This window comes from Coenobita brevimanus, chromosome 95 (genome assembly GCF_032717465.1).
Source record: "Coenobita brevimanus isolate Jiangsu-jjx chromosome 95, ASM3271746v2, whole genome shotgun sequence".
NCBI lineage: Eukaryota > Metazoa > Arthropoda > Malacostraca > Decapoda > Coenobitidae > Coenobita > Coenobita brevimanus.
In genome coordinates, this window is record NC_137048.1 from 28173707 (window position 1) to 28188167 (window position 14461).

Genomic DNA, 14461 nt, shown 5'->3' on the forward strand with positions numbered 1-14461 from the left:
CATAAAGGAACACGTTAAGAAAGGGAAGGAGGGGAAAGTGGGAGCAGTGGAGAGAGGAATTAGGAGGTGCTGTGTGGTTGAGAGAGAGAGAGAGAGAGAGAGAGTGTGTGTGTGTGTGTGTGTGTGTGTGTGTGTGTGTGTGTGTGTGTGTGTGTGTGTGTGTGTGTGTGTGTGTGTGTGTGTGTGTGTGTGTGTGTGTGTGTGTGTGTGTGTGTGTGTGGAAAATAACCCTCGATGACTAAAGTGATTAATCGGCTGACCAATTTTAGCATTATCCTTCCTCCTCCTCCTCCTCCTCCTATTCCCCTCCTCCTCCTCCTCCTCCTCCTATACCCCTCCTCCTCCTTCTCCTATTCCCCTCCTCCTCCTCCTCCTCCTCCTCCTCTTTCTCCTGTTGCGGCTAACTTTGCGAATAAGACAATACTCTAGTTCTACATCCTTTACACAGCACTTCTTCATGACTAGCATCAAAGTCTATTGTTAATCTCTTGCAACTCAGTACTCAAGGTGGAGACAGGATTTTAGGCTAAGTTGGAGTAAAAAGGGTACAGTTAAATAATTCATCCCCCGACTGCGTGAGGTTTGGGTGGAATCTGATATTGAATTACCTTTTTTTTCGGATCTGAGTTGCGGCAGAGCATAGTAGCCGTCCGCAGCGACCTTAGCATCACTGAGAGGGTGGGAGGGGGTGAGCAAAGCGATAACAGACACAAGCTTATCTCTTACCCTATCATTCTTAACTCCTTCAGTCAGATAAGAAAATGAGCTTATCTCTTAACCTTTCAATCTTAACACCTTCACTCGAAAGATTTTTTTGATAGCAATCACCAGACAATATTATACAACAGTGGAAAGCATCACCAAGACTGAGAGAAAGGGGAGGACGAGCACGGGGATGAGACAACGCGTTTATGAGTATCTTTTTATCTCTTCATTCTTAATCATTTTTCATTAGATGACATGCTTTTAATTTAATTTCTCATATATATGCTCATTCACTCTGCATCTTTCGTAGCAGAACTGTACAATACACAGGTATCGTACCACGCTTTCGTAGATAAAAAAGAAAAAAAAAAACAAGAAAGAAAGAAATCCTAGTACAACCCTTTAAGACTGTTAACAGAAGAAAATGTAAATCACCGGACAAATTTTTCGTAATAGAAAAAATGGAAGGGGGGCATTTTTCAGTCATTTAAGAGTGGAAACAGTAAAAAACTCAATGTAAAACCATTTGACTAAAAAAAAAAAAAAAAAATCCTGGCACCAAAAAATACAAAAAAGTCGTTCTCGTACAGTGGCTCAAACTGAATCCATGATCCCGCTACCTACACACACGGAACTCGGTACCTGGTGGTCATTTACACCTTTAATTAAAACGCCAGGTAGTTATACAGGTGGGGCGAGAACATTAGCGGCTCTGGTTAATGAGGCTGCAACTCTCTCTCTCTCTCTCTCTCTTACCCCAACCGGCACATTAAATCACTAAACCCCTGCCTTCCCCATATCCCCAGTACCCTAGTCCTTTCCAACCTTTCTCCTACTCTTTTTTCCTACCCAGTTCTTCATTCCCGGATCCTTTTCTCGCTTCACACTTACGCAATGTCTTCCCTCCCTTACTCATTCTCTGCTTCCCTTGATCTCACCCTATTTTTTTTCTTTCTTCCCTTTGCATCCCCTCTCCCACCCTACCCTTCCCTTTCTACCCCTCCCAATATTCTCTGCAATCCCAAACTCAACTCTGCTCTACCCTCTCCCTGTCCCTCATACTGTCTTCCATCACTCTTCTTCCCTACACCTCCCCTCCCAGTCCCCTACACCTAACTCTCCCCTCTTTCCCCTGAGCCGTCCATCCCTTCCCCAGTGCCCCTCTACCTCCTTCCCTCACTCAGCACGTCCCTGGCCTTCTCTCACCCAACATTACACGGTTCTCTCCCTACTCCTACCCCCATCCCAATCCTTCCCTTACTCTCATCACCTCTCCCCGTTCCCCTCTCCCTCCACCACCTGCTCCTTTCTTCTACCCGTCCCCTACGCCTTCCCTCACCCCTCCTACTCTACCCCTCTCCTCCCATCTACCCCGATCACTAAGGTCATTGTCCCACAGGTAATTCTGGGCTCAAATAGATTGCATGGCGAGGTATTGTTCTAAGGGGGGAGGGGACATGCTGGTGTGTGTGTGTGTGTGTGTGTGTGTGTGTGTGTGTGTGTGTGTGTGTGTGTGTGTGTGTGTGTGTGTGTGTGTGTATTACCTTTGTTCTCAGCACTTCTCTTTCCTTCTTTCTTCAATTATTATTTTTTTCCTTCTTGTTATTAATGCTCTCTTTCTTCCTGAGTACTTCCTAGCCGGTGAAAAGTCCTTACTACGTGTTTCTCACATCTTTATTTTTCTTTTCTTTCTTCCCCCGGGCTATTCACTAATATTTATCTCTATATTCACTCTCGTCTCTCTCTTTTCTATCCGTCCGTCCCTCTGTCAACAATACACTGGACATAAATGCATTTTATATTAGGCCATAGCTAAAAAAAATACCTATCTTTCCTCCTTTACTTCCCTGTATGCTCATCTGTCTATCTGTCTATCAACCTGTTTATCTATCTGTCTGAATCTGGTTACTTGGTTGATCATCAATTCATATATTTCAATTTCTGTTTTCCTCTTCCGCAACCTGACATTATCCTCTCTCTCTCTCTCTCTCTCTCTCTCTCTCTCTCTGCTTCCCTCAGTCTCAACCCTCTCTTCCCTCATCTCATATGCAATTATTCTCAACAACATTAGTCCCCTTAATTTCCTCCGCTTATTCATTCTCTCTCTCTCTCTCTCTCTCTAAGTCTCCATTCCTTCTTTATTGAAATTTATTAAAATTCACCACTGCACTCCAAATTTTCTCATTTAAAAAAAAAAGAGTAAAAGTTGGAAAAGTCAATACCCTTTTAGCGAGGAGTGTGTGTCAATAGTGTTAATTACGGGGTATTGAATTATGCATCATTTTCAGCAACTCTGGTAATTGATTATAAGATAGTTTATTACATTTTTAGCCAGGTACCTCTCTCTTACGTTTAATGAAATCAATTGCTTTTAGCCAATATTTTATGTATAGGCAGCGTACGAAGAAGGCAAATCCTCTCTCTCTCTCTCTCTCTCCATCCCAGAGCTGTTATGCCTTCACAGCGGCAGGAATCCAAAATATTGAACAAAAGTCTGACGGTAGGAAGAACAAATGCAAGGTACAAATTCATCATATTGTTTCGTACGGGCTTCGAATAACAGTGTTCAGGCAGAAGGAAAATATCATCATCATCATCATCATCATCATCATCATCAGCTTAGGGAGAGAAGTTAGGCAGTGAAGGGGTTAATGGAGACTATCTTCTCACCCCGTCACTACAAAAATATATAAAATTATTCCTCTTGACTTTACCATATAGTCTAGACAAGGCACGAATAAACAAAAAATTAAAAGAAAATAAAAATAGGCCACCAATTCAAAGGCTAAAAATTCTAGGCTCCACTTCACACACGCCATACGTTCCACAATAAATGAATAAATAAATGAATAAATAAATAATGGCTGAGTGAAAAATATAGGCTGGTAAATAAGACAAGAGTGGGACTATTTCATTGTGTTGGAAGTCACGCGGACGCGTGGTATGTCCCCTCTCTCTCTTGCTCTCTCTTTTCTCTCTCCCTCTCTCTCTGTTCAATACTCTCTCTCTCTCTCTCTGACAATGCCGTAATGGGACATCCTTTCTTGTCTATGTTTGTACCTCTCTCTCTCTTTCTTGATCTCAACCACACAGCACCTCTTAATTCTTCTCTCCACTACTACTACTTTGCTCTCCTTCCCCTTCTTAACGTGTTCCTTTGTGCCTTCATTTGCATGTCTATCTCCTCCCCTTCATTCCTGCACCCCGCCTCTCTCTCTCTCTCTCTCCCTCTCTCTCTCTTCTGGTATATTTTCAACTTTACTGAGTCCTTGCCTTTCTTTATATTATCCAACTACCTCGCTCTTTTTCTCTCACTCCCTTTTGTCTTTTTCTCTACAGTACATTATCCTACTTTTTTCTTTTTCTTCTTTCTTTTTAATCTGCTTTACTCGTCTTTCCCTTCCCCCAAATTAGCCGGGTTTTTCTCTCTTTAATAATTCTTTTTCTTTTCCTTTTCCCTTTTTTTTTTTCGTTTATGTAGTCACAGTTTTTTTCTTTGTCATTTCGTCATTGGTGCTCTCTCTCTCTCTCTCTCTCTCTCTCTCTCTCTCTCTCTCTCATACCCATCATCACTTGCACACTATTAGATTTCCGCTCCAGACTCTCTCTCTCTCTCTCTCTCTCATCACTCGATTGCACACATTATTAGTTCCCGCTCCAAAGACTCTCTCTCTCTCTCTCTCTCTCTCTCTCCTACTTTGCATCAGTTTTCGTCCTCTCCTCTAAATTCATCACACCACCACTTTTCTTAGGAAGCATATTGTCAAGTTAGGTCTACAGGAACGAGACTTTTGTGACTTCTGACCAAGACTTCATTTTGGCAAAGGTATCTCTTGTTTTGACCGAGTTATGAATTTTTTTTACCGATTTATCATTACTACGATAAATATTTCCTTCAATCTGACGAAGAATATTCTTATTTTAACTTAGAATTCGTTATACTGACTCTGATTTCTTTTACTTTCTCCCAGATGTCTTACTGGGTCGACATTTCTCATATTTTCACCCAATTCCCTTATTCTGACCCAAAAGTTCTTTATTCTGATCCAGATCTTCATTTTCTGTGCCCGACATTCATCTATATTTTTTTAAACAGATATTGAAAAAAGTTGTTTATTGCTATTTCTTTGTCTTGTTTTGATCGGCTGTTCCGTCTTTGTCTTCGTTCTGCTTTCGTTCCATCTTGTTTTGTTTTGATGCCTTCCTTGAAAACTAGATCCCCTGTTATCTTTTGTTTTGCCCACGAAATCCCTGAGCGTCCCCCCCCCTCCTCCCTCCTCTCTCTCTCTCTCTCTCTCACTTCAGACAATGGTTCTCCCTCTATTTTTTGATTTGAAAAAGGCCATAAAATTTCTAAGCAAAAGGAGCCATCTCATTTGCTAAGTGTTCGGAGAGAGAGAGAGAGAGAGAGAGAGAGAGAGAGAGAGAGAGAGAGAGAGAGAGAGAGAGAGAGAGAGAGAGAGAGAGAGAGAGAGAGAGAGAGAGACCTGTAAATGTTTAGCTTTTTCCACTAGGATGCGTTGCTTTTAGTCCCTCATTCAATACGTTCCCTTTTATATTTCTCTCTCTCTCTCTCTCTCTCTCTCTCAATATCCTTTCTTTATTTACATGAATAAAAAATGGTCATCAATTAACCCTTTCAGCAACAGACGTCTACCAAAACTGAGGAAACAATAAATGAATAACTACGGTAACTAACAAACTAACTAAATGAACAAATAAATAAAACGCATCATCATATTGGCCATTTGAGATGTTTGGGCTTAATGGAATGTAAAAATCTGGGCACTGATAATATTTGTAACATCAGCAAAAAGCGCCTTTACAATGGATAAAATAATATCGTGTGAAAACAGTGTTGACATTATACCCAATCCGAACAATGTTGTTTCTAATTGGTCATGAATACGGAAAATAATAGGCAATTTTTTAAACGATATGAAAAGCTAGACGGTCTTCGATATTGTACTTTCCTTATTTACTGCAAAATGGAAGCACAGAATTGTTCTGTAAGTACGTGATATAATATGAAGGTTATTTTTACAACATATTTTTTCTGCTTCAAACGCAACTTCTGTTAATAATATGAAAATTATCTGTGTTGATATTTTGAGCTTCCTTGTAGCCCCTGGTTCCTTCTTTCTTGAATTAGAAAAAAAAAAAAAAAAAACACTCACGAGGGGCCACCTACAAGAGTTAATTTAATGGGCGGATCACCTCGTATGGATCGCATGGTCTGTGTGCTCTGTGTAACCTTAACTAACTGGAAGCTAATCCTAGGACACGTCAGCGGCTAGGAGACACAGCCTAGCCTAGACTTCCGCGTGCTGAGGATCGATCCTACCTTAACACGCCACCATAATCTTGACTCCTACGGCTGTTTACCGAAGAGAAAGAGAAACAGAGAGAGAGAGAGAGAGAGAGAGAGAGAGAGAGAGAGAGAGAGAGAGAGAGAGAGAATCAAATGGTAAATCCTCCTTCATGCCGCCTTTCCTCATGGACTCCACCTTATCCCTCCTCCTCGTTCTCGGGCTTATTCTCCTCATTCTGCGCAGTGTTAGTTAAGTGTGTGTGTGTGTGTGTGTGTGTGTGTGTGTGTGTGTGTGTGTGTGTGTGTGTGTGTGTGTGTGTGTGTGTGTGTGTGTGTGTGTGTGTGTGTGTGTGTGTGTGTGTGTGTGTGTGTGTGTGTGTGTGTGTGTGTGTGTGTGTGTGTGTGTGTGTGTGTGTGTGTGTGTGCATACCGCGGCAGTCTGCGGTGGTGTGTCAGTGTGTAGTGAGGCACTGTGTGGTGTGGCAGTGTGAATTAGGTCAGTGTAAGGTGTGGTGTGGCCTACTGGAAGCTGGTATCCCTAACGCCTTGTTCACTTTTTCATCATTAACCTGTGTTTTTGTGCATCTAGAAGCGATAAATATGAAAAACTCTACGGCAACTAACACACTAATTTCCCAACGAGGCATACCAGAAAAAAAAAAGTGCTGGTTGTTCCCTATATCCCGCCAATCCAATGACGTGTATTTCCACTTTATTGTTTCTTCTATTACAATACTTTAATCAGCCCCGGAAAGGCTTTTAGAACGGAAAGGGCACGCAAATTTCCCACCATTCCCTTCATTACAAAAGCGCTCTTACAGTGAATAACATCGTCTGAAGCTTGCCTGAATATAGTGAAAATTACGTAATCGAAATTGAACCCAAGCATTACCGAAAACAATCACAAAGCATTTTTATTTTTGTTTTTTATTCATGACGCTTGCTGGTACTCTGGTGTTTTAGATTTCCTGCTGGTGGATTCTTTTAACAGGAGCAATGGAGATTATGATGATGGCTATGATAGTGATAATGATGATTCTCTCTCCCCCCCCTTTCTCTCTCTCTCTCTCTCTCTCTCTCTCTCTCTCTCTCCTAGTTATTCTTCTTTCTATCAGCTTCCCTTTCTTTTATTGCACCTCTCCTTTCTCCATCCCTACGTCTTCAGTCTTTCTTTATTTCTCTTGTCACACACTTTTCCAGTTCCCCTGTTCATATGCCATCTTTTCTTAACTCCCGATATATATTTTTCACCCACCCCAACTCTCTCTCTCTCTCTCTCTCTGTAAAATCTCTGGGTCATCATATTTTACCTGAAGACTGCCATGGGGTGATGTTTGTGTTGGTTTGTCGCTGTGTGTGTGTGTGTGTGTGTGTGTGTGTGTGTGTGTGTGTGTGTGTGTGTGTGTGTGTTTTCCCTCTGTGTGCTTTGTATTTTATCGTGTTTTTTTTTCTTTTTGCTTTATGTACTTACAGAACATGAGAGACAGAAAGCGTGTTTTTGTGTGTATATGTGAAGCTGGTCATGGACAAGGTGTGTGTGTGTGTGTGTGTGTGTGTGTGTGTGTGTGTGTGTGTGTGTGTGTTACTAGTCTGATGTAAATGTTTGTCTGTGAGTGGTTGTGTGTACTCAAGTGTGAGTTTATGTATGTGTGTGCTACCGTGTGTACCCGTGTGTGCGTGTGTAGGAGGTGGGGAGAGAGAGAGAGAAGCAGTATTGATATGTTTCCGCTCCCACCTATCATAACTGGGCCCCCCTCTCCCTCTACCTCTCCCTTCTCTTTTCCTCCGCTCCCCTCCCTCTACCCCTCCCTTCACTCTCCCTCCCTCTCCCTCAATCTCTCTTCCTATCCCACTCTTTCTCTTTCCGTCTCGCTCTTCCTATTTCACTCTTTCCCCTCCCTGTCTCCTCTCTTCCCTCTCTCCTCCCTCTCTCTGTTACCTCCCCTCCCATCTCCCTCCGTTGTTTCCCCTTCCTTATCCGCTTTTCCTCCTTTCTTGCATCCCTCCCTCCCTTCTCCTCCCTCCAGTGATTCCCCTTTCCCTCTCTCTCTCTCTCTCTCTCTCTCTCTTTCCTCCTCCTCTCACTTTACTCTCTATCCCTCCCTCTTTTCACCACCAATCTACCTCTCCCTTCCAGTTCTCTCTTCTTCTCATTCACCTTCTGCCTTCTTTCCCCCTTACCTCCCTTCCTCTTACCCTCTTCTTTCTTCTTCTTTCCCTCTTCCCACACCTCCGTCTTTCCCTCTTCTAATTACTTTCCCTACCTCTTACCTTTCTTTCCTTCCCTCTTCTTCCTCCTGCTTCTTCCTTCAATCACTTCATCCCTTTTCCTGCCCCATCCTCCTCTCCTTCCTCACACACCATCCCCTCTCACATCCCACCTCTCTCATTTCTCTTACTCTCCCTCTCTCCACCTCCCTGCCCTGCCTCCCCTCCCCCAGTCCCACTTAATCCCCTCTCTTCATGCGTGCTATCTCTCTCTTTCGCTCACTCACTCTCACTCTCCCAGTAAGGAACGTAATCTCTGTACGTAGGGTACACACACACACACACACACACACACACACACACACACACACACACACACACACACACACACTATCTAACTACATTCTCAATCGTCCCTCTCCTCGCACACATTCTTTTCCAGCTGTCCTTCTTCTTTCTCCCTCTCATTCACACTGGTCTTTGTTCTCTCTCTCTCTCTCTCTCCCCATTCCCCTCCCACCTAACCCTGAACGATAAAATAAAGGGCTGTGAACACTAAAGGCACTACTGCAATTGATTTTCCACTCGACATCGCACTCGTCTCTCATTGTTTCGAGTTTGGAGTGGGGTTATTTTTTTCAGTACCAATCGGCAATTAATTCTGAAGCATTCGGAATAACAAAAACATTTTCGAACGAGCATATATATTTTTTGGCTGGAGTTTGACGTGTGTGTGTGTGAGAGAGAGAGAGAGAGAGAGAGAGAGAGAGAGGGGGGGGGCAGGCAGATGTGCAGGTGTGTATGTGGTAGTTGCATTAATGTGGTGAATTATGCATCACTAATTCAGCATCACCTGCATGCTTGTAGTGGTTGGACGAAATGGTGGCTGGAGAGAATGTTGGTGGTTGGAGAGAATGTTGGTGGTTGGACAGAATGTTGTGGTTGGATAGAATGTTGGTGGTTGGACAGAATGTTGGTGGTTGGACAGAATGCTGTGGTTGGACAGAATGTTGTGGCTAGACAGAATGTTGGTGGTTGGAAAAATGTTGGTGGTTGGAGAGAATGTTGGTTGTTGGACAGAATGTTGTGGTTGGAGAAGGTTGTGGTGGCTGGGCAAAACGTTGGTGGCTAGACAGAATGGTGGTGGTTTGAGAGAACGGTGATGGTTGGAAAAAAAAAAAAAAAGTTGGTGGTTGAAGAGAATGCTGGTAGTTAAACAGAATGTTGGTGGTTGGACAAAATTATAGTGACTGGAAAAAATGTTAAAAACTTGAAAAAAAATACTTATGGTGGTCACAACACTCGAGGTTGAACAAAGTGCTGATAAATGGACAAAATACTGGGAGCTGGACAAATAGCTCGTGACTGGACAAAACGTCTGCGCTCACCACCATTATCAGATTATTTGTTCATCATCATCATCATCATCATCACCACCATCATCATCATCATCATCATCATCACCACCACCACCACATCACCACACCCATCATCATCATCACCAAGTTAACCTAACCCTTTTCAATCTTCCCCAACAGCCTTTCTGAACGCGGGTTGCGGATTCTGGGGAAAAGCGCAGCCAGCGGAGCCCAAGAAATCAACCCCACCGACAGACAAACCTCCCGATCAAGAGCAACAGCATCATCAACAACAGCAACTGCAAAATCTTCAACAGCAACAACAGCTACAAGTGCAACCCCAAATGCAGTCTCATCCATCTGTACAGCAATCCTATCTTGTTGAACAGCCCATTGCAGTTCAACAGCAGCAACAGCAACAAGGGTACCAACAGCACCCACAGGCACAGCAGGCATACCATCAACAGCCACAGACAGCCCAACAGGTGAGAAAGATTTAACACATAATTTTAGACGGCATGAGGATGATTATGACTGGCTGATATTGCACAGTGTATTATTATGGGATGAATAATTTCAATGCATTTCTGATAGACGTGATGATCTGAGTATAATTTTAGAGAGCATGAGAATTATTATTATTTGTCTGTACCACTGAGGAGTATAGTTTCCCTGTGCATTTATGAGAGATGTAATATTTTGTGCATAATCTCAAAAAGCATGAGAATTAATACAACTTCCTTCAGCTAATAAGGGCTATAATTTGTCCCAATGCATTTAACATAGACAAAAATCTCTTATAATTTTTCAAGGAAAATACAACAATATATGTGCGAAAATTAGAGGGATTATTGTACGATTTTTTTTAGCACAGACACGGATTTAAAAAATCGTATTCTTCACTAATAATCTCCACTGTTATTTAAATGCATTATTGTCATTGGAAAAAAAAAAACTGCGATCAAGTATAAATCTAGAATACTGACATATTCCTATTTTTTCATTTAATATTAAATTTATAAAACAACACGATTTGTAGTATAAGGCAACTGTAACTAGATATAAGCAGTAGTAAAAGAGTAGAAAAAAGGTAGATGACTGTGTATATTACAGTAACTGACATTTGCAGCAACATTAGACTGTATGGAAACTGCTCTCTCTCTCTCTCTCTCACACACACACACACACACACACGCGTAGATGACTGCAATATCAGCCAGTCATAAATCTTTCACACACACACACACACACACATTTTCTCCTCTTCTACGGTCTATTCTCTCATAATATTCCCCCCCCCCACACACACACACATTTTCTCCTCTTCTACGGTCTATTCTCTCATAATATTTCCCCCCCCCACACACACACATTTTCTCCTCTTCTATGGTCTATTCCCTCTCATAATATTTCCCCCCCGCCACACACATTTTCTCCTCTTCTACGGTCTATTCCCTCCCATAATATATCCCCCCCCCACACACACACACATTTTCTCCTCTTCTACGGTCTATTCCCTCCCATAATATTTCCCCTCCCCACACACACACATTTTCTCCTCTTCTACGGTCTATTCCCTCTCATAATATTTCCCACCTCTTCTTTCTTCCCAAATACTTCCTCTCCCTTCCATTCTCCTTCCATGTTCTGTCCCTTTCCCCTCCCACGATGATCCTCTCTCTCATGACGCTTCTCCATCATACAAATCTTCTCTCCCATTGTAAGTTTTTTCTCCCATTCTCCCCCTCCTCCCTCTAGCAAGGAATTTCTCTCCCATAGTATTTTCCCCCTTCCATTCTCCTCCCCTCTCCTCCCACATAGCATGATGGTGATACTTTGTTGGCATGTGGATTGTTGCCTGGCGCGATGTACTGTATCCCTCTATATCTTCGTCCCCCCCCCCCTCTCTCTCTCTCTCACTGTTTATTTGTCATTCCATTTATCAGTCACTTAGGCTGTCCATCTATCATCTGTCTCTCAATCAACCTCAGTCACTCTACCTACCAGTATACCTATCTGTCTACCAACCTATTTATCTATCTACCCTCAGCATGGCAACCCCCTTTCGTCTCCCACAGCATCATCTATCCATCCATCTATCTATTTTTCAACCAAACACCTAATCTATAAATCTATCCCTTCCTGTGCATGACCTTCCCCCTCCTCTTCCACAGCATGACTTCATCCCCACCTCCCAGGCGTTGGTTCCTTCTCCACGGCGAGGCACAATACCTCCTCCCCCTCCTCCTCCCCCTCCTCCTCCCCCACCCCCTCTCCCCTCCCTCCCTCACCAAGCCTACGTTCCAGTTCAGGTAAGTTAAACAGCTGATGATGTAATTTTTATTTTATTCTTGATATCCCCAGACGATTTTCTTCAATTTATGGGAGGCTTCGTGTAGTGAAGAGGTTGGCTGAGGCTGTATCTAACCCCTCCAGTTCGAAATCTCTCCTAACTTGAGTAAAATCGCCTTCAGACAGCAAGAATAAAAATGTCACACGATTCAAAGAGGTCATTTCAGTGTTCACCCGTAAGTCCACCGAAATGACAATGTAAATACACCCTTGCCATAAAGCCGTGTGGTGCCATTCCGTATCATAATGCATACAGTACCCAAGCAGGTGGCAAGACCCGGAAAAAAAAAAAAAAAAAAAAAAAAAAAATCCATATGCTGGCGAGTAAGAAAAAAAAAAAAGATCTCCAGAGCTCCTATCAGGCGACCACAAAACTAAAAGGAAAAAATATATACATTAAAAAAAAAAAAAAGCTTGTCTACTTCACCATGGGATAGAGAGGGGGCAAATCAAATCATTCGGTATTGAGGCAGGCTTAACCTTTTCCCTGCCATGGACCCATTATGGTATTTTATTCAGCCTAAATCCAAACCATTTTACTCATCTGAATCAAATGCACGTTAAGTTATCATTGTTAGTTCCTGCAGATTCTTGAGCCTGACTGTTAAACTCCAAGGAGAGAGAAGCAAGAAACGAGACAGGACTTTTGTAGGCAACTGTGTAGCAGCCTAGCCAATACCGCGAAAAATGGAATAATTAATGCATGCACCAGCGCGTACACACACACACACACACACACACACACACACTCATAACTCTCTCGTTTAATTGCCTCGTGGAGATAATTGCCCTGTCACTTCACACCTGCGAGTTAATATGTGGACATTTAACACCAAACATTTGCTGGCCTTTAGTTTTTTTCTGTTTTCTTTCTCTTTTTTTTCTCCCACCAGATGACTGTAGATTTGGGGAGGCTACATCCAAAAAACATAAAAGCAATCTCCACTATCTCCCTCGGAAACAGGATGCCTAGTAATTCATTCTTTCTAACACCAGATGATGATTCAGTGCAGGCTAATCCGTTAGTGAGAGATAAGAGGCAGTCTCCACCTCACTCTTTGATTCTGCATCTTATTCTTGCTATTGCCAGACGATTTCATTCAGCTTATGAAATCTCTGGTACTGAGAGGGTTTAAAAAAAAATATCACTAACCCCCAAAATTAATAAATAAATAAATAAATCATCTGGCATCACTCCCTGCCCCCCCCCAAAAAAAAAAAAATACGAGTAATAAAATCGGTGACAAGATTTTATCAGTAGCTAGAAAAAACATTTAAAGCGTCGCCACCTTAATTCTCGGTAAATACAGGATACCATCATCATCATCATCATTATTATTATCGCCATCATCATCATCATTATCATATTAGTCTTTCTTTGTCTTCCTTGCATGTTATTGTGATTAGTGTTGTTGTCATTGTTGCTGTTACTGTTATTGTAGTGGTTGCTTCTGCTGTCACTGTAACTGTTGTTATTGTTGTTGGTGGTGTTATTATTGTGCCTGTTTTGTTACTGTTGCTGTTAATGTAATAACAATTGTTGTTACTGTCTGTTCTGGTCGTTATTGTTGTTACTGTTACCAATGTTTTGATATTAAAAATTTTCCTCTGACAATGATGATGATCATAATTATAATGATGACGATGATAAAGATGAACACTGAACTTCACAGACAGCTCGTCCTGTCATTCTCTCTCTCTCTCTCTCTCTCTCTCTCTTTGAATTCTCTGAATGCTTAAGGGTAAAGGCTCTATTGATTTTACAAGGAGTTTAGAGAGAGAGAGAGAGAGAGAGAGAGAGAGAGAGAGAGAGGCATGGAGGTCTTGGAGAGGGAAGATGAGAGTGATGGACGGAAGAATGGAAGTAGGAAACTGTGAAAGAGGGATGGGAGTTTGAGAGAGGCAGGAGATGGGAACAGAGAGGAGGGAGTATGGAAAACAAGAGAAAGAGGGGGAGATTTTGGAGACAGATGGTAGGAGGGAGATGGGTAATGGTGGGTAAGGAGGCGTGGCAAGGATGCAAGTACGAACTGGAAAGGTAAAAAGAGGTACATGGAAAGGCTGGAGGCAAGGAAGGAGAGAGGAAGAGATACTGGAGGGGAAGATGGAAGGGAAGTAAAGTGCCAGAATGGGGGATAGAGAACGAGATTATATTAAGGGAGGGAGGAGAGGAAAAAAAGGGAGGCTAGAAGGAGGGATACGGGGAGGGAGGATGGCAGAGTGGGTAGAAGGTGAGAGGTGTGGGTGGGTGGGGGTTAAGGACAACAAGGGGGAGAGGCATCCAGGGTTACATAAGTTGTATATAGGTAAGGGGAGAGAGGAAGATGGGAGTCTACGCATATACTTGGACTGCTTATAGGCCTACCCATACAACGACAAAAACACACTTTTTTTTTCTTCCAGTGAATGTACGACCTAGCCTTGACCACAACATAATGTATATCATCATCATCATCATCATCATAACTCTACACCCCAGATACACAAGGGGTGTGTAAATCCATGGCAAACTGAAGAATAATTTAAC

General features: G+C 42.5%; 1 protein-coding gene across 1 annotated transcript in view; it reads left to right on the forward strand.

The window, feature by feature from the left end:
* LOC145413266 (uncharacterized) overlaps positions 1–14461 on the forward strand; it is a 47397-nt gene that overhangs the window by 10872 nt on the left and 22064 nt on the right. Inside the window, exons 3-4 of the mRNA XM_080282995.1 lie at positions 9763–10067; positions 11868–11894. Coding sequence (XP_080139121.1) covers positions 9763–10067; positions 11868–11894 — 332 coding nt within the window. The remainder of the gene's footprint in view (positions 1–9762; positions 10068–11867; positions 11895–14461) is intronic.